General features: G+C 57.5%; 2 protein-coding genes across 6 annotated transcripts in view; one reads left to right on the top strand and one right to left on the bottom strand.

Moving 5' to 3' along the window:
* FANCA (FA complementation group A) overlaps positions 1 to 6,809 on the bottom strand; it is a 37,097-nt gene extending 30,288 nt beyond the window's left edge. The window contains exons 1-7 of one of the 5 annotated variants that reach the window (XR_008749758.1): positions 6,735 to 6,790; positions 6,064 to 6,173; positions 5,112 to 5,184; positions 4,517 to 4,659; positions 3,816 to 3,911; positions 1,573 to 1,646; positions 271 to 476 (exon numbers count right to left, since the gene is read on the bottom strand). Coding sequence is in view for 4 of the 5 variants with exons in the window: in XM_055818423.1 (XP_055674398.1) it covers positions 271 to 476; positions 1,573 to 1,646; positions 3,816 to 3,911; positions 4,517 to 4,659; positions 5,112 to 5,184; positions 6,064 to 6,173; positions 6,735 to 6,774 (742 nt within the window). In the remaining variant the exon portion in view is untranslated. Of the gene's footprint in view, positions 1 to 270; positions 477 to 1,572; positions 1,647 to 3,815; positions 3,912 to 4,516; positions 4,660 to 5,111; positions 5,185 to 6,063; positions 6,174 to 6,734 lie in introns of all 5 variants that reach the window. The other 4 variants (XM_055818423.1, XM_055818424.1, XM_027783917.2 and 1 more) reach the window with 4 other exon arrangements.
* A 5,191-nt stretch (positions 6,810 to 12,000) lies between these two features.
* SPIRE2 (spire type actin nucleation factor 2) lies at positions 12,001 to 19,826 on the top strand. Its single transcript, XM_055818822.1, has 15 exons — positions 12,001 to 12,284; positions 15,274 to 15,311; positions 15,595 to 15,954; positions 16,263 to 16,343; positions 16,421 to 16,585; positions 16,675 to 16,761; positions 16,917 to 17,040; positions 17,137 to 17,303; positions 17,750 to 17,900; positions 18,023 to 18,156; positions 18,519 to 18,653; positions 18,725 to 18,792; positions 18,882 to 18,909; positions 19,021 to 19,136; positions 19,227 to 19,826. Exons 1-15 carry the CDS (start codon positions 12,071 to 12,073, stop codon positions 19,432 to 19,434), a joined length of 2,076 nt encoding a protein of 691 aa, XP_055674797.1. The 5' UTR covers positions 12,001 to 12,070; the 3' UTR covers positions 19,435 to 19,826.
* The last annotated feature ends 240 nt before the right edge of the window (positions 19,827 to 20,066 follow it).

The raw sequence follows: 20,066 nt of genomic DNA, 5'->3' as shown, positions 1-20,066 counted from the left end.
TAATAGAAAATGAGAGGGAGAAAATGGGACTGTTAAACATTTCTGGTCCAAAGTATCTCAGACACTTAGCAGAAGCATCACATTCTCAATTTGTGGCCCCACACACCTTGCAGTTACGCTTTCTTCCATATTGTAACTCCAAGGGATATAGAAATTCAAGCCAATTATCTTTTAAGGGGGAAAAAATTTGCTAAATTAACAAAATATAAAAACGTATTTCCCCTCACTGAAACAAGGTAAGAAAATGCAAAGCAAGGCCCCTGTTCTTACACCTCCAAGCTTTTGATTCATACAGCCCTTGCTGCAAGCTGTGCAGACCAGCAGCCAGGCCCTGCTCCACCAGCACCCAGTTGAGAGCCTTGCCTGAGAGAACACGCCCAGCGAGTGCTGCATCCTCTGAGGACTCCTCCGCCTGCTTACAGAGGCCACAAAGGCTGCTGCACAGCCACTCCACCGCAGCTGGGGCAGCTGGGTTGCTGAGAACAAACAAAAGCACATTCATTTCAATCCTTCCTGCTTTTTCTAAGGCTTGTTTTTTTCCCCACCACCCTCTCTCAGACTCAGGAAAGAGCCTTCTGTGCAGAACTCTGCCCTAGATGTGGCATTTCATTTATTTGATTTGGACCAGCAAGAGCTTTATTGGCTTTATAAAAAGATTCCACAACAAACACATCCAAAGGAAAATACACATGTGAAATTGAGTGTTCAAATATTTCCTCATCTCTGACACTGAAGTATTTTGGTTTAGAAAGTTTTGCTAGAGGAAAGACTTTAGTTCTGATTTATAAGATACTTGGACAAAAATGATTAAAATAAATAATTAAGCTCTTAATCTATCCCTTTGGTTGCCTTAAATTTGAAGCACAGCAGGCACTGAAGGCTTTTTTTCCTATCACATTAACAGACAAGTAAACCAATATCAAAACCCTAAAAGATCACTGTAACATTCCTTTGACATCATAAGAAAACAACCCGAACATCACAAAGGATAACTGGTTTTAGTTGTTAGGTCTGTATTGGGGGAGAAAAAAATAAATCAATTCTTAGGATAACTGTTCTCTGGAGATCTGTTAAACCTTAATAAACTGTAAGGTTTTATGAAGATGGAAGCACATGGCTTCTGCAAAGCAAGACTTCTCATCAAGCACTAATTTTTACAGGCTTTCCAAAGCAGAGCCAGAGGCATGGCCAGATGAACTGAAGGAGCTGGGTTACAGAGCCCTCTCCCACACAGTGTGGTAACCACCCACATGCAGCTATCTGTGCCAGCAAAACAAAGCACGAGATGAAACATCACCTAGGACAGTCTGCAGTGGTGGTTGTCACTGAACCATTCTGCTTCACATTGTGGCTGATTCAGTAGCCCTCAAATCAGCCACTGCACCTTAAACTGCACTAATTAACCTAGAGTAACCTCTCAAACCCGGGTAACTTCTTAAATCCTGCTAATCTGATCACTTGCCAGCATCTGACTATATTCTTAGTCCAGAATACTTATAACTAATCCTCGATTACATTTCAATAGGCTTTAAGAGATTAAATACATCTGCAAGCCTATAAACCTCTGCTTACCTCTCCAGCAGCTCCCCCAGTCCAACGATGCCGTCTCTGTGCAGATGCCACACAGCTTCCAGCACTGGAGGGTCCTAATGAGATGTCACAATTAGGTCACAGTCTGCATTTTGCAGTAAACTCAACATTTGGGTAATGTAAATTATATATTAAAAAATAAAACTAAGTTCCATTTATTCAGACTATCCAGAACTTACTAAAATTTTAAAACAACAACATAGGAAATACCATATGAGGAAAGATTATATTTGATTTTTCCTTCCTATAAATTTTGAATGGTTGTGGGTTGTAGATGCATCATCATTTTAAATTTTCATGGTCAAGTAACAATTATATCCATCTTTGCCCCCCTGGAATAATCCTGATTCTACATATTCAAAGAGGCAGTGGATATCCCAGAAAACAGGTAACATCACAAAGTTTCAAGTCTTGTTAATTCAGATCCAGAAACAGATTATTACCACTTAGCCTGTTGAATGTTTATAAGTCTCTGTGGAGCGAGTGCTGCTCTCAAATCTATTTCCCAATAAGAGACTACAAAAAGACACTGCAACTGTACGGGCAGAGGGGCCAACAGACACAGAGGAAAATCAAACACCACATGAGCCATCCTGCTTCTAAACACCAGGCTTGCTGTTGGCAAAATCAGCACAAGGCATTGCTTCTGTGCGGATGAAACTGTTGCCCTGCTTTCCTCCCTGCACCATCCCTTCCAGCTCCTGCCTGGAACGGTGTGTCCTGGAGAGTGTCCTGTGCCAGCAAAACAGGACTGTGGGGTGCACCTGGCAGGGAAAACTGTGCAGCAGCAGCAACTTCTGCTCATTCCAGCCTCCCTACAAAAATGGTCCCAGACAGAAACAAAATCTTCACTCCTCATGAAGGAAGAGGTACTTGGGAGTCTTGGGCACACAAGTCACTCCAAAGAAAAACCAAAGCTCCACAAGCTTTCTGCAGCAACCAGCAGCTGCCTCATAGCGTGACCCTAGACTTGCCTACACACTTTGTCTTTGACAACTTAATTCTTTACCATAACAATCTCAATTACACAGCAGCACTTGATGTCTGTGTCTACCTGAGAATGAGGAGATCTTAATCAGCCTACAAAATATACAGGATTCTATTTTCAGCCCAGGATCCGACACTTGAGACTACAGCACGCCTGTTTATCCTGGCAGACCGGCCTCTTCCTTCTTTCCCACCAGAGCAGTGAGCAGACAGAATTGTCCTGCTCACAAGACATTCTTAACTCCACTTAGAGCACCACTTATCTTAGAAAACAAACCACCCAAATGAAATCAAAACAACACATTTGTGAAGCAATGCAACCTGTTACCTGCTATCATATTTCTCTCAAGCCATTTTCTGCATGAACTCACTTAGGCTTATCACCATTCCCAGAGAACCAGAATGCCAGAGACACACTGAATATTGCTGGCAAAGTACATAAAGGACTTCTGGGACTGTGCCTTCCCACAGCCGGCTGGGAGCTTCGACACTGCCTGGTTAATTGATCTGAATTGCTTAGCCCAGACAGCAAACTTGCATGCCAACTGATGGAAAGTTACTAGTGTATTTCATTGAGAACAGTAAGGCAGTGACACTAAATAGGAAAAAAAAACTATACCCCCAAACCGTCTCTTACCTGTGGTGTCACCTCAGATGATTTTAATCCCTTTACCCATGCTGTAACTCCAGACACCGTATTGCCATTCCCTTCCTAGCAGGTTCCTAGTGAGAACCAGCCATGCAGAGTACAAACAGGAACAGTTAAACATCTCCTTCAGAGAGGCAGGAGTGCTGCTTGCCTAGCTCCCCAAAACCAGTACATGTCAACTCTCCTTTGTGGCAGTCTTTCTGAAGCGGCCACACAAAGCAAATCCTTGTACAGAGACAAGGAAGCTCCCAGTGAACTTGCTTTAAAATAAACAAAACAAAAAAAACCCAACACCATTTATAAGTCAGTTCATGCTTTTGAAAGGTCAGAAAGACCACATTCATTCTCAGGAGGAGTTCATGACTGCAGCTAATCAGAGCAGGGATGAGCAGTTGCAAGACTGCTCTAGGTCACCAAAAAAACCCAGCGAGGGAAACTGAACAGAAATCACAGCACTTCAACAGTCCATTTAGCAGTTATCCCTGGCCTTGATGGGAGAGGAGGGTTGAAAACACGCTACCACATCCCACAGATTAAGTCTGTGTGAGGTCTGTCTGTAACACAGCAACGTTTCTCCATGAGTTCTTACCTTCATTTTCCACATTTCTTGACAGAAGAGTGGGCAACAGAACACATTGTTCACCAGTAAATCCTTGACCGTTTGAAGCAAGCAAGACAACCTCTTCTGGAATTACCCCAGAAATGAAGCAGAAATAATTGCCTTTGTAAATAACATGTTCCTAGAAAACCAATTTGTTGCTTTTCCCTGTTTACTGTTTTTTAAAAGCTTGAATGGTAGAGAGGATTCATGGGAAAGGCCCAAACTTTTCATCTTGAGGCTTAGCTAAAGCAGCCAGGCTGACAGCAGTGGCACTTGACATCTCCTCAGAGGCAACTTGAGCCAGCAGTCACGGCACAGCTTTTGCACAGATGGCCATCCCACAACTGGCTACACTGCAAACTGAGACAATCAATAAAAACGGAATCATGCATTGAAGAGACTGAGTCTGAGGTACACCAGAGGTGATAACACAGGATCTGCTTAAAGAGACCTGTGTAACACTGCACTTCAGCAACAAACAAAAAACTTCATTTCCAAGCTGTCAAAACCAGCTGCTTTCCTGTAAAGGAGAACGCTGTACTTCTGTGAGCATATTGGACACAGAAATTAATAATCATCCACTCAAGTCCTACACATTTGGGTGACTATCAGAACAGATAAACTGGATTTAAAGTCAAACCTAACATCACTGTTTTCTTGATAAATTAAATGTAAACCTTTTCCCTTACTCTCTGGTCCAAGTTCAGCAGTGGGACTTGAGAGGGGCCAGCAGAAGCCTGGCAGATCCGCTCGATGTTGGTAACAGCATTTTTGGCTGCCAAGATTGCTGTGGGCACACCCAGTCTTGAGGCCTGTTCCTGCAGAACAGAGACTAAACAAACCAAAGCAGAAAGCTGTCAGCATGGGAGAGGAAAAAAAGGGTTAAAAACATGACTATGAAGACATAAGTCCCAAGTCTTAAACCCCTTCTGGCAGAGATGTAATTTGCAGCAATGGGCAAATCATTTTCATTTCTATGTATCGTGCCTTTACTGTACATAAAAATAAAAGGGCAGAAAAACCACAGAGAGGGAATACTCCTTGCTAACCACAGATTTTTGTATTTTAGTCTTGTGGGGCTTACAGTTACACTTTCAAATAATCAAAATATTCAACAATCAGACCCTTGCCAGGTGCATCATCACCAGACAAGTAAGAAACAAGTAGCTGGATGGGAGACCAGAACAATGAAAAGAAAGTAAAACTGGGATTGTAATACTTAACAGGCAAAACTTCAGTACATGATTTCCCAAACCTGTCTCTAATAGATATGCTTTCACTCACCTATAAATGATTCTGACGATACTTCCTGGTGCTCTGCACTATCCTGTCCAGCTGGTTTGGCTGAACCCTCCACCTGAAAGCCAAATAAAAATGTAACAGCCTTAGGTGTCTCTGACACACATTCACAAACCTATTCCCTCTAAAGGATACTGAGCAGCTCTGGCATTCTTGGGGGCTGGAGCAACTGAACTGAAACTAACACCAAGCTCCCACACCGTCACAGTAAACAAAGATTTTAGGGCACCTTACAAGAAGCATATGTATAGTTATCATCATTTTCTGCAAAGAAAAGGAGATAGAAATCAAAGTTACTTGTCCCCAGTCACCCAACAGATCAGCAACAGCACCAGGAACAGAATTTCTATCTTGGAATAGAAATATTACGCAGACAAATAAACATCCTTGTGGCTGAACTGTGGGAAGCATTTGAATTGTCTATTGCAGTTATCAAAGTCAAAAGCTCTCTCCAGTGTGTGAGCAGAAGGTAGAACATGTCCAAGTCAGAATGTTGGCTCAAGCATCTATATAGGCAAATTACACAGGTTTTCATAAAGACGGTCACCTTAGTCAAAAATGGCTGGTAATTCAGAGAAAACCCAAACAACTCCAGATAGTTTTTTTTTTCTCTCTAGAACAAGAAGTCGGTTCTGACCCCAAGAAAAAGGTGCCAGATTTCCCTCTGTCCCAAATCCAAACCATACTTGACCATTTTTAGTCTAGAACAATAAAACATAGGATAAAGGAAAAAAAATAATCTCATTTCTGCAACACAGACCTCTCAACTTCAGCTTACTCCTACAGTGCTGCTCTTTCTTTTCACATACCATGAAAACTGTGTTCCCAGGACATTCACTCTACAGTTGCCGTAAGAAGGGCCCTGGAACCCACCTCCAGCTGGGATCTCCTGTGATTCCCAGCCTGACCATTACACCCTGAACCATTGTGCTCCTACCTCCAAGAGGAGGTCGTTCAGGTTCTGATGGTGATCCAGAAGGCGCAGAGCCGCTTCCTGGAGCTCCGCTCCACTCCCAAAGGCACTTTTTCTTTTCCTGGCTCTCCCTGCTGAGAAATATGGATTTCTTTTATAACCACAGCTTGCTCCAACAGCATCCCCGAGGACACCTCGCTCTCTGCTGCTGCAGCACACATCTCGGACAGAGCAAAGGCAGCCCCAGCCAGACCCTGGTTAGCCAGCTGTGTGACAGGAGCAGTGCGGGATGTTTCTGCCTGGTTTGCTCCGGCAGCTCTGCAGGTAAAGCCCCATGGCCTTCAGCACAAGCAGCCAAAGCCCTGCCAGGCACTGGCAGCCATCGGCCTCCAAAGGCCCTCGGCCCAAAGCAACCAAGGTGCTGCCCTGTCACCCCCAGCCCAGGACGGGAGGTGCGGCAGGGCCGCAAGAAGGCCACCAGCCTTTGGGAGAGGGGTTCTGGGGGGAGCAGGGCTGAGGAGAGCTGAGGCGAGGGGCTGCCAGGAGCCCAGAGCGCCAGGCAGGCCGGAGGATGGGGGTCTATGAGGGCAGAGAGGGGACATTCACCCCACCCTTCCCCTCTGCTGTCCCTGCAGGAAGCACCAGGCCAAGAGCTCTCTCAGAGAAGCCCCGGCGCCACCTCAGCCCGGACCTACCCAGCAGGTCCCGCCACGTCCTCCCGCCTGGGCCGGCCATGGCGGCAGGCCCGCTCGCTCCCCGCCGAACCAACCTGCCCGCCCTGCGCCGCCATTGGCCGCCCGCCGGGGGGACAGGCGCTTCCCATTGGCTGGAAGCGCGGCGTGGTCCCGCCCGCCCCCTCCGCCATCTTGGTAGTGGCGGAGGCGACGGCAGCCATGTTGGGGAGAGTGGGTGGTGTCGCTCGGCGGGGCGGGATGGGCGAGGTGGGATGCGCTAAGGTAGGGCGCGGTGAGGGGCACACGTCCCGCTACGAAGGCTGTTTGCGGCAGTGTGTGTAGGACAGGGTGGCTCAGGCCAGGTCGCCAGGAGAAGGGGTCTCCCCTGAGAGGCCCTGAGGGGAAGATGCTCACCCTGAGGCCTGGCTGTGGGGGGGCTTAGCACAGCAGCAACTGATACCCCCACAGACTGGCGGGGCCAGGGCCACCAGGGCTGGGGGCAGCCATCCACATCTCAGGCCTCTTCCTGGTGCAGCAGCCCTGGGACCAGGTCCTATCACCAGCTCCAACAGCGTTTCCCTGCTCCCGGCCTGATTCTCCTTGCAGAGAGCTCCTTGCAGCCCTGCTTCCCTCAGGGATGCTTCCCTGCGTGCCCGTTGTACCGCCCAGGGAAGGCGACAAGAACTCCTAAGGGCAGAAATCCCCAGCCGCACACAACTGGGCATTGCTGGGGGCAATAAAGGTTTCAGAGGGAGCAGTGTGGAATTCCCACAGGGATTTTCCTCTCATCTTATCCCTCTTGGAGATGAACCGCTGCTGGTTAGCTGCCCTTAGCGTGCCCTGCAGAGGGTTTGGAGCAGAAGGTGGTAATTCGTTTTGATAAGGATGGCAGCGTACAGGCAGATGAACAACCCCAGGGTATTCACCGTCAGGAGGCTAGCTTCTGTTTGCAGACGTTAAAAATGCTGTGCTGGAATTGGCCATGGGATGTTTTTATTGCAGTGCTGGCCATGGGAGCAGGTGAGTCAGCAGCACTTGCTGCCGAGAGCTGGAGAAAGCCCTTCCAGGCAGCACAAGGCTCCGGGTCTGCACTGGCAGTGCAATGGGCTCCCACAGCCAGCCTGCTGCCACACCAGGGGCACCTGCAGCACTGAATCTCAGCCCGGAGACAGCAAGTGAAACCCTTTCCAGAATCACATTTCTGAATCCCTTTAAACCCCCGGTGCCATCATCAAATTTGCAGCAGCCCTGGGTTTTGGAGGGGCTGTTCGTCCCTCCTGTGCCCCCCTGAGCTCTCATGCTGACTGGGGAGCTGAGGTAGCCCTGAGCCGGCAAAGCAAATCAAAACCTCTCCTGCAGCAGCCCTGCCGGTGGGGGACATCTGCAAAGGGCTCATTTTGCACATGGTGGGAATGGCCTACGCAGGGGAACGGAGGACATGGTGACAGCTGAGGGAGCGGAGGCACGGGTGGGAGCCTGGCTGTGGGAGGTGGCACCTCCATGTTGTCCCTGGGAAGGGACAGACGGGAGGAATGGGCTCCAAGGGGAGTGGGAGTACTGCGTCAGATGGGAGGTCAGTACTGAGGAATCGAGGGAGGTTAGAGACAGTAATTAATATGATTAAGAAGCTGGAAGGACTCATCTGCAATAAAACGAAATATTTGCATTGGGGGAGAAAGGAAAGGGGAAGGGAAGGGACCTGCCTCCAAATATCTCAGAGATGAATGGGGAAGAAGAAAAGGAATTACTTAGCAAGGTACAAAGAGATACGAAAAGGAGAGCGTGGGGTGGGGCAGGGAGGGTAATTTTGGCTGGAGGTGAAGGGAAGCTGCCTGCCTCTGAGCTCTCAGGTGGGCACTGCACAGCCTGGGGAGCTGAGCTGAGCTCCAGCTACCAGCACACATCCCAGGAACGTGGGGGCTCAGGGCCACCAGGATGTCCCCTGTCCTGTCGTGCCCGAGCATCCCTGGCTCCCTGCAGACAGGCTGGTTGGTACCCGTGTCCCATGTGTTGCACAGCCCCTCGCCTGTGCGGTCTCGCCCTGTGGGCTAGGGGAGCCATTGCCTGCAGGTGGAAAGGGAACAGAAAATGTCTGTTCTCAACACTGCCGGCCAGTCTCTGTGGCCTCACTGGTTTACTGGCCTGCAAAGAGCCACGCTCGCTGTATTTAATACCGCAATGCATTATCTGTGAGGTATGCTGAGTTAATGCAGTCTGCACCAAGAACTGGTTTTAATTAAAATATTAATGAAGAAGACTCTAGAAAGGAAATGGAGCTTTAACAAACACTCTGATTCAGTCTCTCTGCCTCTCCAGCCCCTGAGCCGTTGCAGTACCTTGCTCTCCTCCCGCAGGGCAGATCTGGCAGGGGCTGGCCCAGGGTCCCTAAGGTAGGACTGGCAGCTCTGGAGGAGGGCAGGAGAGCCGGCAGGCTCACTTCCCTTGTTCAAAGAAAGACTCAGCCTGGCTGTTCGCACCCAGACAAGAGGAGTGCAAAACCCCAGAACCTATGCAGTAAAACTGACTCCGCAAAGTGGGTGGCTTTGCAGAATCCAGCCTGATCCATTCAAGCACCACAGCCATGAGCCACACTTGCCTGGGTGGAATGGGCTTGTCTGTGTCCTGGGTCTTCCTCGGCTGCAGCTGAGGACAGGGCTGGCCCTCAGCACTCACAGCCCCCATGGCTTTCATCAGGAGCACTTGTGCTCCTGCAAAGGGATCACTCGGCATGGCTGGCCGCAGCAGGCTGACTGACCTGGAGCTCAGGTTTCTGGGGTGCTCCAGAAGTTTATTCATGCAGAGAAGAGACTGGGGAGCTCTTACAGCGTCTGTGCCCCAGGAGCCTGGTGCCTCCTGACAGACAGTGGTGCTGCAGACCTGCTTCCACCCCAGACCAGGTGGCTCATTTGACTTGGGGCTGGCTGGAGCTTTTCAGGGAACCAGAAAGTCTGGGAGCAGCAAGTGCTGCATTACACCGGGCACAGTCAGGGACTTGTCTCTGGTTCGACCAAAGAAGAAAAACCAGGAGGAAACCATCACCGTGATGGCCAAGGTGATAAGAAACCCTCTGAGGGGTCACAGGGAGGTGCAGCCAAGACCTCAGCATCACTGTGTGGAGCCAGAGGCCACACTCCAGGCAGCGACACCAGGAAGCTCCTTGAACTCTGGCCACATCTGAGGACAGCACGCAACAAGAGCAAGCTACCGTGTAAAACTCTCTTTCGTGGCCCCCAGTTTATTGCAGCATCTGAGGAAAGTGGAATAGGTGCATCCAACCTCGTGAGTTCTCTGAGTGCTCCTCTGAGGTTTCTGTGGCTTTGTAAGGATTTTTTTTTGCATGTGACAGATGAAACCCGTGTGAATATGTTAAACAAACGGGGCTCACAGCACACAGCCCTGCTGCAGGCTGCTGGGGAAGGGCTCTGCCCTCTGTCGCAGCCATTTCGCTGGGGCACGTCCTGCTTCACTGCCGAGGGTGGGCAGCAGCCAGGAAATCTAACCCTGCTGGAGTGCTATGCAACCATTTCCCAACCTCTTCATTGTTTTTTTTCTCCCTATTTCTTTCATTTTTAATTATATTTCCCCTATGCACATACACACTTGGCTTTTGTTGATTATTTTCTGAGACAGTAGCTTTTAATTACATCTTGATCTTATATTAATTACAGTTTTACCCATAGCAAAGGACTTTGTGCTTTATAATTCAAATGGATTCCCATGAATCCTGCAGGTTGGGTTATCGCTGCCTTCAAACGCTGCACAACCTCCCCGCTCCCATCCCCGACGGTGCCGCTCTGGCTGTGTCCAGAGGCGCTGGCAGGTGTGTGTGGCGCAGGAAAGCCGGCAGCCAGCTCAGCACAGCACACGCAGCTTTCCTCCCCCTAAAGTCGCTTCCCAAGCAGGCTCCAAAGCCAGCTGATTACAGGGTAAATGTCACATTCAAATCTCCCTTGTTGGTGAGGAAAGCCAGACCCAGACGTCCAGCACCGAAGCCAAGAGCTGCTCCCGGGGGACCAGAGCCGTGCGGCTCTCCTGCAACACGCAGATCCAGCCAGGGATCCCAATGTGCTCCTTATCCCCTGCAATGTGCTCCTGCCCCAGCAATGGTGCATTTTGGTAAAACCAAGATGTGCAGACACTTTGGATCACCTGCATCCATCCTCCCCCTTCCCAAAGCCCGGGGCACTGCGCAGGGCTGTGATTCCCAGCTGTCTGACCCTGCTTTCCCATTTCCTTCCCCAGAGACAGAGACGACACTGCTCAGGATCTCCAAGACGGGCATTTCTCCACCACGGCGTTGCAGGCACCATCCCAGGCTCTTTGCTGGAGGTCTCTGGCCCCGGGACAGCTCTTTGGCCGTGTGGAGTAGATGAGCACCTATGTGGTGGCTCTATCCCGCTCCCAACCATGCCAGCACGGCTCCGGAATTCGCCCCAGTTTATGCTCATGGGTTAATGGGGCTGAGACGCGGTTTTATGCTTCTTCCATCATGGAAATGGGAATCTCATCATGACAAAAGCTTTAATTTGCTCTAACTGACCTTTCATGGGCCTTTCTGCTCTGCTAGGACCATCCTGCCCACGCCGTGGGTCTGGAGGGACCTGCTGGTGCCTGGGCATGAGCCAGCTATCAGCACCGTGCCATGCCAGCCTTTCCAGCTGCTGCAGGGCATTGTCCCCACACACTGTGTTCCCATGGGACACTGTCCCCCCGGAGGTTCCAGGTCCCCATCCCGGTGCCTTCAGCCACCGTGCCATGCTGAGCCGTGCCAAGCCCTGCCGTGCTGTAAGAAGCCATGCTAAGCCCTGCCAAGCTGTGCTAAGCCTGGATGAGCCCTGCCAAGCTGTGCCAAGCCATGCCAAGCCCTGCCGAGCCTTGCCGTGCAGAGCCCTGCTGAACCACGCCAAGCCCTGCCGAGCCTAGCCGTTCAGAGCCGAGCCTTGCCGAGCCGTGCCAAGCCCTGCCGAGCCGTGCCAGGCATGCCGAACCCTGCCGATCCTTGCCGTGCCAAGCCGTGCCAAGCCCTGCCGAGCCTTGCGAGTCCTGCCGAGCCTTTCGGAGCCGTGCCAAGCCCTGCCGAGCCGTGCCGTGCCGAGCCGTGCCGAGCCTTGCCGTGCCTCTCGGTACCGCTCCGTCCAGCGCGCCGCCTCCCGGTGGGCCCCCCCGGCGGCGGCAGTCGGTGGCTCGGGCGGGGCCAAGCCGCGGGGGCGGGGGCGGTCCGATCCGCCGCCAGCTGCTCTGCTCCGCTCCGCTCCGCGCCGCCGCGCCGCGCCCCCCGCCCCTCCCGGGGCCCCGCCCGCCCGGTGCGGCGGCGGCGGCGGCGGCGGGCGGCGGCGGCGGCGCGCGGGGATGGGGCGATGGCGCGGGCGGGCGGCGGGGCCCCGCGGGAGCTGTCCCTGGAGGAGGTGCTGAAGTGCTACGAGCAGCCGCTGAACGAGGAGCAGGCCTGGGCGCTCTGCTTCCAGAGCTGCCGCGCCGCCGCCGCCGCCGCCGCCCCCGCCGCGCCTCTCCGCACCGCCGACATCCGCCTCCGCGGCGACGGGAGCGTCGTCCTTCCCGCCCCGCCGCCCGGTAAGCGACCGCCGCAACGCGGGGTGGAACAGGGAGCGGCCGCACGGGGAGCGGGGCTGCGCCGGTGCTGTTTACCGGCACCGCCACGGGGTGCTGCACAGCCCTGGGGCCCGGGGATACCAGCACGGGGAGGGGGGCACCCGCAGTGGAGCCGGCGAGAGGGAGCGGCACCGGTGGAGTAGGGCCGGTACCGGGGATGGGGGGGCAGGCACTGGAGGGATGGGCAGAGGTAGCGGCCCCGCCGGGGAGGGGGGGCAGGCACTGGCGTCGCCGGCACCGGCAGCAGGGGACCGGTGCGGCACTGGGGGCACCGGCTGCGGCACCGGAGAGACTGAGAGGACGAGCAAGAGGGCTGGCACCGGGGGGCAGGAAGGCGGTACCGGCACCGGCAAGGACGGAGGCGAGGCCCCAGCCCCGGCCCTAGCAAGGAACCAGCGCACCAGCATCGGCACCGGCGCTGGCACGGCCAGGGACCATCGCTGGCACTGCGGTTACTGGCGCAGGCCGTGGGCTGCTGGCCCGGAGGGGCAGGGCTGGAGTGCCACCGGCAGAGCCTGGCCGGCTGATCTGGTGAGGCTGGCCCCGGGGTGGGGGGTGTGCAGAGTGCCCGTGGGTGCGCGGTTCACCGGGCCGGACCCCACCGCGGGGCTGCAGGACACCCGGCAAGGACAGACCGACAGGCGCGGGGACACACACCTGCAGGTGCACGGCACAGAGCCAGGCACACTGCCTACACACACCTGCACCCCCAGACCCCGCAGGGGACACTGTCCACTGCCTGGTGTGTCCCTGCGGTCCCCCGGGAGTGGCGGTTTGGGGCAGCACCGTCGCTGACCTTCGGACTGTCAGCCGTGCCCTCTCTGCGGGAGGCTGGCGCTGCTGGGCAGGGCCGTGGCGGTTCCGGCCTGTGTCAGGCTCGGCCGGCTGCCAGCAGCAGAGCCGGCTGGTGCGGCGTGAGCACCCGTGTGCCTAATGACAGACACGGCAAATGGCTTCGCCCGTCTTGCCCTGTGGGGAGGCCAGGGTGCCCAGAGACAGTGCCCGGTGCCTGGCGCTGTCGGACGCTGCAGGGTCTCCTGGGGTCTTGTGGACGGACAGGGACACTGCAGTGTCATGGCATGTCCTTACTGCTGGTGGCCGGGCAGGAATGTTCTCAGTGGCAGGGGACAAGCTGAGCCGTGGGAGATGGGGAGCGGGGTGCAGGAGGCTCATGGGGCCTGGGGCGCATGGGGCAGCTCCGTGCCCAGGGCAGGGCCACACACTGCCATGGCACGTGGCTGTGGCAGCTAGGCACGGTGTGGTCACACCAGCTCCACCGGTTGCACATGGGAATAGCCCCACACCCTTCCCTGAGCCACTGTCAGTGCCACCGTGCTGCCTCCTGCTCCCTAGTCCTTCCTGTGCCAGCCTGAGCCACCTCCCCAGGGACAAATCTGGGCCCTTCACGGTGAAGCCCAAAGCTGGAAGGGCTCCAGGTGCCTCCCAGAGCCGCGGCAGGTGGTGGCACCAGCCTGGCACAGGGCTTGGCAGCTCCACCCGGGCACAGGACAGAGTCCGGGTCAGATGAGCTGGCAGCACCCGCCTGAGCCGCTCTAGTTCCTCACCCCATGGGAACTTCCTCCAGCAGCTGGAGGGAGCTTCTGGGACCAGCCAGGCTCAGCCCACTGGCCCAGCTCCTGCCAGTTCACCGAGCCATGGACAGTGAGAGGGGCTTTGGCCAAGCATCAGATCCGGGGTGCCGATGTCACTATCCCAGGGGATGTGCTGCCACATCCTCTCCCAGCTAGGGCAGAGCATCCCAGGGCTGGCAGTGCAGCGGGAGCCAGGCATAGCCTGGGGCGCGGGAGTGATGTTGGGCTTATGTGTGACATGGCATGGCTGGACCCTGCATCTCCACCACTCGCACTGCCCTTCCCGAGCAGCACCTGGCCTGGCTGGCACATTGCTGATACACAGCCAGCACGTGGCCGGCACCTTCTTGCGGCTGCTGCTCGCTGCCACATCGATCAGCTAAATGGACAGCTAATGGCCGGTGCTTCCCTGGGCTGGGGAAGGAGCACTGCAGCTGCTATCAGGAAAGTGGAGCTGGGGGCATCAGAGCACTGTCCTTGGGGATGATGAAAAAGCCACTCCTGCTCCTCATCCTGTGGCCCTCTAGCTGCCAGGGAGGTCTGAGCTGCCCACGAGCATCTCATGGTGTGTGTGTAGGCACAGTGCTATGTGTATATGCGATAGTCTGGCTGTGCTGTCTCTGCAGTGGGAAGCAGCATTGTTGGGCACAAACACAAGGACACAAATCACTGCAGCTCATACCAGGCATCCATGTCATGTCCTTTGGGTGATCTGTGCGTCCTCACTGCACCCCTGCCTCCTGGTGCTCATGCTGCCAAGTGCCCACACTGCTGGTGTCCACACCAGTGCCCACACTGCCAGTGCCCACACTGCTAGTGCCCACAGCCCAGCAGGGTGTAGGGGACATCTCCCTGCAGGTGCAGAGCTCTCAGCTCCCTTCAGCTGCAGGGCTGAGTGATAAAGGGGTGACACTGCCCCTGCTATGTGCCTTCTGGGTCTGGCTGGAGGCAGTGGACTGAGTGGCTGGTGCCTGTTTGGGCTCGTTGCCCAGGGCCAGTGTGTGCTGTGATGCTGAGTGAGGCTCACCATGCTCGGCTGGGCAGGGTGGGCAACAGAGACTGTGCCACCAGCTCGTAACCAGCACTGCCGATGCCAAGACTCAACACGTAGGTCACCGTTGTCCCATGGAGCCATGTCCTGAGGCTATGTCAGGATGGGTCCAGCTAGGGATGGGGGACCCAGTTTGGGGTAGGAGCTACTGAGGCTGGGACCCACTCAGGGTCACCCCGCCAGGTCCCCCCAGCTGAGGCTGGGTGGGTGCAGCAGCCCTGGGGTGTGGGACAGGAGGTGATGCTTGGGTGGGATGCCCAGCATGGGGCTGCAGATGCTAGTGGTGACTCTGCCCTTCTCCCCCTAGAGCTGCCCCCGCTGCTGACGCCCTCTGCTGAAGCCCAGGTATGTGGGGGCTGGACGCCTGTCCAGCCCTGCTGCAGCTTGCTGGTGACCTGGCCCATCTGCTGTCACACCCCAGCATGGGGGTCCCTGGGTGGGCATGGCCACCTGTCCCCCCCTTGCCCTGCAGTGATGGGTTCCTGGGGTGCTGTAGGGGGTGAGACCCAGCACCCATGTCTGAGGCAGCGGGGGGCAGCTGGTGCTGGTCATGTGTGCCGAGGGGCTCCTCCCGGTGCGGCCAGTGCTGGGGTCCAGCTGGGGCCCTGCCAGTGCCATCTCCCCTCAGATGGTGCAGTCGTTGGGCTTCGCCATCTACCGGGCACTGGACTGGGGGCTGGATGAGAACGAGGAGCGGGAGCTGAGCCCACGGCTGGAGCAGCTCATCGACCTGATGACCAACAGCGACTCGGAGGACAGTGGCTGCGGCACGGCTGATGAGGGCTACGGGGGGCAGGAGGAGGAGGAGGAGGGGGGCGAGGGGCCGCTGCGCGCCGTGCGCACCTTTGGGCAGGCCATGCAGTGCTGTGCCGCCCGCCTGGCTGACCCCGCCGAGGCCCAGGCACACTACCAGGCTGTCTGCCGGGCTCTCTTTGCCGAGACCGTGGAGCTGAAAGCCTTCCTCGCCAAGATCCGCGATGCCAAGGAGGTGAGTGCAGGCACCTGCCAGCACAGCTGGCACCACTGCCTGGCCGGGGAAACCACCCGTGAGCCCAAAACACTGGGGTGCGCATGGTGCTCCTCTCTGCACCCCAACCAGGGCTGCCAGCTCCCTCTCCCGGGGTGCTGTGCCGTGGTACCCCTGGCTCCCACCTGCCCCGGGCTGGTGCCGGCATGGACAGCTCATAGCAGGGATGGGGGTGCCCATCAGAGCTGTGGCCCTGTGGCATGGTTCCAGCCGGACCCTCGGTGCCGCTGGGCACTGGGGCAGGGTGATGCCGTCTCGTGCCATGGCAGATGCTGCAGAAGCTGAAGGAGGACGAGGAAGCGGAGGAGCGGCCAGCAGCGGAGCTGGGCAGTTTGCGCAACACTGACTGGGTACGGCAGCATGGCCGGGTGTGGGGGGCTGTGCCGCAGCCGTGTGGGAGCTGATGCCATGTCTGTCCATCCCCCAGGCTCGGCTGTGGGTGCAGCTGATGCGGGAGCTGCGGCATGGTGTGAAACTGAAGAAGGTGCAGGAGAAGCAGTTCAACCCACTGCCCACCGAGTACCAGCTCACCCCCTTCGAGATGCTCATGCAAGACATCCGTGCCCGCAACTACAAACTCCGCAAAGTCATGGTGAGCATGGCCAGGGTGAAACCATGCCAGTCCCCTGCCCTGCTGCCATGCCACCCTGGCATTGACACTGCCCGTGGCCCCTCTGCCAGGTGGATGGAGACATCCCCCCCCGGGTGAAGAAGGACGCCCATGAGCTCATCCTCGACTTCATTCGCTCCCGGCCCCCACTGAAGCAGGTGAGTGCCAGCACCGGCACACCGCCATGGCATGGCAGTGCCCAGCCTGGGCTTGGCAGGTCACATGGGTGCCATGCCCACCCGGCTGGGTGCCCTGCGGGTGGTCGTCCCTAAGCCACAGCCACCACTTGAGGTCCCATCGGTGCATCCTGCAGGCATCAGAGCGGCGGCTGCGGCCCCTGCCCCAGAAGCAGAGGACGCTCCATGAGAAGATCCTGGAGGAGATCAGGCAGGAGAGGAAGCTTCGGCCTGTGGAGACTCCATACCATGGCCAGAAAGGTACCAGCATTCCCTCCCTGCCAGGCTGCTGGCCACGCACCCGGCACCAGGGCAGGTCCCTGCTGTGCCAGGACTGAGCCCCATCCTGGTCCACAGGCTACAGCTCCCTGCCCTGCATCCCCCACGCCTGCTCGGGCCGCCTGGCCTCCAGCTCCTGCCTCGAGCTCTCCCGGTCCCCAGTGACCGTGCCAGCACGCCCACGGCCACGTGTCCTGCTCAAGGCACCCACCCTGGCTGAGATGGAGGAGATGAACGTCTCCGAGGCAAGAGAGGGGACACAGCAGCGCCCACACTGCTGGTGCCCGTGCTGCCAGTACCTGTGCTAGTGCTCACATTGCTGGTGCCCGTGCTGCCAGTACCCGTGCCAGTGCTCACACTTCCAGTACCCCTGCTACTGGTGCCCGTGTTCCCAGTGCCTGTGTCAGTACACACACTGCTAGCTCCCATGCTGCCAGTGCCCGTGCCAGTGCTCACACCACTGGTGCCCATGCTGCTGGTGCCCGCAGCCCAGGGGGGTGCAGGGGGCATCTCCCTGCAGGTGCAGAGCTCTTAGCTCCCTCCAGCCCTGAGGCTGAGGGGTAAAGGGGTGACCCTTCCACCCCCGCAGTGTGCCTCCTGGGTCATTGGGGAGGGTGGAGGCTGGGGGGACACGGGAGTACAGGAGGGGTGAGAGGGTCCCTGGGGTGACACTGTGCCCATGGCCCTGCAGGAGGAGGACTCCCCGGGCACAGAGGTGCCGCTGAAGCGGGACCGCTCCTTCTCAGAACATGACCTGGCACAGCTGCAGAGCCAGCTGGGGGGCAGCCAGGCTGCGCCCCAGGAGCCAGAGCCGCTGCAGCCGGAGCCCCGACCCCGCTCAGGTACCTGCCGGAGGTCCCCAGCCCTGCAGCACCTCCGTCCCCGGGGTGGCTGTGCTGTGCCCTGCGGCAGGGCTGGCACTGGGCAGCGTGGCCTTGCCACGGCCTCCCTGTTCCCCCTGCAGGCTCCGTCCCTGCCAGCTGCCACCCGCTGCCGGACGGCTCAGCACTGCCCCGGGCTGCCCTCGGTGCTGTGGAGGAGACGCCGGAGGATGGATCCAGCGCAGCCCCCAGCACCAGCTCCAAGCATCTCTGGCTGGTGAGTGCTGGTAGTAGGGCTGGGCCAGGCTGGGGACACCAGGGCTGGGGATACCGTGAGAACGTGACCATGGGCACACAGCAGTCTGGCATGAGGGCACAAAGTACCTGGGGAGTCCCCATGGCCTCCCCACTCCCTCTGCTCGGGATGTGGGGCTTAAGACATGCCATGCCATGTGCCCTATGTCCATGCTGGGACACTGCTGGTGTTGGGGACTCCCTGACCGTGCTGGGGATGCTTTGCTGGTGCCAGGATCTTTTGCCCATGCCAGGAGGTGCTGCCCATGGCACAGGGATGCTCCGGTCCCCACCGTGCGCTGCAGCCCTGTGGCAGACCGGGTTGACGTCCCCACTTGCCCACAGGAGTTCAGCCACCCGGTGGAGAGCCTAGCCCTCACCGTGGAGGAGATGATCAACGTGCGCAGGGTGTTGGTCAAGGCCGAGATGGAGAAGTTCCTGCAGAGCAAGGAGCTGTACAGCAGCCTGCGGAAGGGGAAGGTGGGGGCTGGGGCCAGAGGGGCTGAGTGCTGCCTGCCCGGCCCCCGGCTCTCACCCCGCTCTGCCCACAGGTCTGCTGCTGCTGCAGGGCCAAGTTCCCCCTCTTCTCCTGGCCCGCAGCATGCCTCTTCTGTAAGCGGTGAGTGTCGTGCCATGCCACAGGGCTGGGAGGGTGGCAGGGGGGTCCCCGCCATGGTCCCACTCACCAGCTTCTCTCTGTCCCCCCAGGTCTGTATGCAGCTCCTGCAGCCTGAAGGTAAGGGACTGGCTCTGGCCAGTGCCAAGGTGTCCCTATCCTGCTCCCTCCCTGTCCCTGTCCTGCCCCATCCCTGTCCCTGTCCTGCCCTGATGCCTGCACACCTGGCAGATGAAGATGCCTTCCAAGAAGCTGGCTCACATCCCTGTCTACGCGTTGGGCTTCGAGAGCCTCCCAGGCTCACTGCTGGCCAAAGCCCTGCCACTGCGGAGGCGAGAGACCTTCCAGTGAGTGTCACAGCCCTGAGCCTTCCTCCCCCCACCTCCTCCCCTCCTCCCCTCGGTTGTGCCGGGGCTGACGGTGCACCTGTGCCACAGCTCGCTCCCGGGCACGTGCTGGCGCCGGGTGGAAGAGGAGTTCCCCCACATCTATGCCCAGGGCTCTGTCCTGCGTGACATCTGCAGCGACTGCGCCGGCTTTGTCACCGATGTCATCTGCTCCAGCCGCCGCAGCGTGGCCGTCCTCAACGCTGCGCCACGGCGCACCAAGGCCCGCTCCCTCTACGGCGACTCGTGGCACAAGTGAAGGGCACGGCGCAGGGGTGCCAGCTGCCCCGACGTAGACCCTGCTCGTGGCCACCTGGATGTACATATATACATAGGATGTATACATACAGCCTCTATATTTATATACCTGACGGACCAGGGGGTGGCGTGGGCCAGCGGCACGGCAGGGTGCCTGCTGTCCCCTCCTGTCCCCGCCACCGGCGGGACGCTGGCATGGCCCCGGGGGGCGGATTGTGCCACGGGCACCACTGCTGCCAGTCCCGCTCCTCTGGCCCCGCTGCTGTGCCAGGCCCGGTGTGCCAGGCGGGTGCCGGGATGCCCAGCGCCGTGGCTGGCGCGGCCACTCTGTATGTCCCCCGGCTAATAAACCCGCTGGGCTGCCCCGGGGCCACGTGGCTGTTCCTGCGTGGGTGGGTGGGCTGGCGTGGAGGGCGCGCGCATCCCCCCCGGTCTGGGGCGGGTGGCCCACCACCCCCAGCGCCCCACCGTGGCCCACCTGAACGTGTCCCCCCTCCGGCCGCCCCTCCTGCCCCCCCCGCTGTGCCCCACGCGTGATCCCACACACGGCTCGTGGGAACACCCCATGCTGGCCCCCGCGCCACTGTGTGCCCCCGGCCGCCGGGCTCCCCCCGGCTTGTCCCAGTGTCCCAC

The sequence above is a fragment of the Falco peregrinus genome, chromosome 14 (genome assembly GCF_023634155.1).
Source record: "Falco peregrinus isolate bFalPer1 chromosome 14, bFalPer1.pri, whole genome shotgun sequence".
Lineage (NCBI taxonomy): Eukaryota > Metazoa > Chordata > Aves > Falconiformes > Falconidae > Falco > Falco peregrinus.
The sequence above is the reverse complement of the archived record's forward strand: the minus strand, read 5'-3'. Positions and strand labels throughout refer to the sequence as shown.